The following is a 1,572-nucleotide window of genomic DNA, read 5'->3' as shown; positions in this document are numbered from 1 at the left end:
CCTTCCAAAGTGCTGGGATTACAGGCATGAGCCACCGTGCCTGGCCGCTTCATTCCCTTTTATGGCTGCATAATACTCCATCATGTGGCCAGACCACATTCCATTTGTCTGTTCACTTGCTAACAGATATTGAGGATGGGCTTGCCTTTGGTGATCATGAACAGTGCCGTTAACAGTGGGTCCAGGTGTTTGCATGGACGTTTGCTTTCATTTCTCTTGGGTAGTTGCCTCGGAGTGACCTGGAGCATCACCCAGTCCCTCTGTGGTCAACTGAGGAACTGCCAGACTCTTCCCAAGGCAGCTGGACCATTCTGTGTGCCTGCCAGTGTAGCCGAGGGAGCCTCTGAGTCTCCTCCAGGCTGCTCATGCCCTTACCCTTGCCCCTGTGCCCTACAGGTGAATGTGGGAGCTGGCAGCCACCCCAACAAGGTCAAAGTATATGGCCCCGGAGTGGCCAAGACAGGGCTCAAGGCCCACGAGCCCACCTACTTCACTGTGGACTGCGCCGAGGCTGGCCAGGGTAAGGCCTGGCTGTAGGTGGGAGGGCAGGTGGCTGGGATGTCCCTGCGAGGTCTCAGCCTCCGCTCCTCTCCCCGCCGCAGGGGATGTCAGCATCGGTATCAAGTGTGCCCCTGGAGTGGTAGGTCCCGCTGAAGCTGACATCGACTTCGACATCATCCGCAACGACAATGACACCTTCACGGTCAAGTACACGCCCCGGGGGGCTGGCAGCTACACCATTATGGTCCTCTTTGCTGACCAGGTGAGTGCTGTGCTCCTGACCGCTAAGATGTCATTGCAGATAATGTCTGCCCTCCTCTAAGGCCTTCTCCTCCCACTGCCTGCAGGCCACGCCCACCAGCCCCATCCGAGTCAAGGTGGAGCCCTCTCATGACGCCAGTAAGGTGAAGGCTGAGGGCCCTGGCCTCAGTCGCACTGGTGAGTACAGGTACCCCATGGCAGGTTGTGGGGCATCAAAGGTAGGAGGGCTTAGGGCAGGGTGCCTCTACACGGTCCCTGTGTGTTCCTCAGGTGTCGAGCTTGGCAAGCCCACCCACTTCACAGTCAACGCGAAAGCCGCTGGCAAAGGCAAGCTGGATGTCCAGTTCTCAGGACTCACCAAGGGGGATGCAGTGCGAGACGTGGACATCATCGACCACCATGACAACACCTACACAGTCAAGTACACGCCTGTGCAGCAGGTAGCCACGCCCTCCACTACAGTGACTGAGTCCCCAGCCTCCTCACGCAGCAGCCTGGGGGACAGCTCTGAGGGACTTACTGCCCACCCTCATTCCTTACCTGGGAAAGGGCAGGCATGGAGGCTCAGGAGGGGGTTGGGGAGCAATTCTGGTGTCTCTAAATGCCCCCTGCCCTTCTGCACCTTCCTAGGGTCCAGTCGGCGTCAATGTCACCTACGGAGGGGATCCCATCCCGAAGAGCCCGTTCTCGGTGGCGGTATCTCCAAGCCTGGACCTCAGCAAGATCAAGGTGTCTGGCCTGGGAGAGAGTAAGTAGTTGGGGCCCTTGTCGCAAAGGCCCTTGTCACAGAGGCACCCCCAGCCCCAGTGT

The 1,572-nt window shown here is 58.8% G+C and overlaps 1 protein-coding gene across 1 annotated transcript; it reads left to right on the top strand.

Moving 5' to 3' along the window:
* The first annotated feature begins 141 nt into the window (after positions 1 to 141).
* On the top strand, positions 142 to 1,541 carry LOC111532667 (filamin-A-like). Its single transcript, XM_023199729.2, has 5 exons — positions 142 to 520; positions 603 to 763; positions 849 to 939; positions 1,033 to 1,202; positions 1,393 to 1,541. The coding sequence occupies exons 1-5, from the start codon at positions 157 to 159 to the stop codon at positions 1,516 to 1,518; spliced, it is 912 nt and encodes a 303-aa protein (XP_023055497.1). The 5' UTR covers positions 142 to 156; the 3' UTR covers positions 1,519 to 1,541.
* Positions 1,542 to 1,572: the final 31 nt, after the last annotated feature.

Source organism: Piliocolobus tephrosceles, unplaced genomic scaffold (genome assembly GCF_002776525.5).
Source record: "Piliocolobus tephrosceles isolate RC106 unplaced genomic scaffold, ASM277652v3 unscaffolded_8450, whole genome shotgun sequence".
Classification (NCBI taxonomy): Eukaryota; Metazoa; Chordata; class Mammalia; order Primates; family Cercopithecidae; genus Piliocolobus; species Piliocolobus tephrosceles.
Note: the sequence above shows the minus strand (reverse complement) of the source record. Positions and strands in the feature narration are given on the sequence as shown.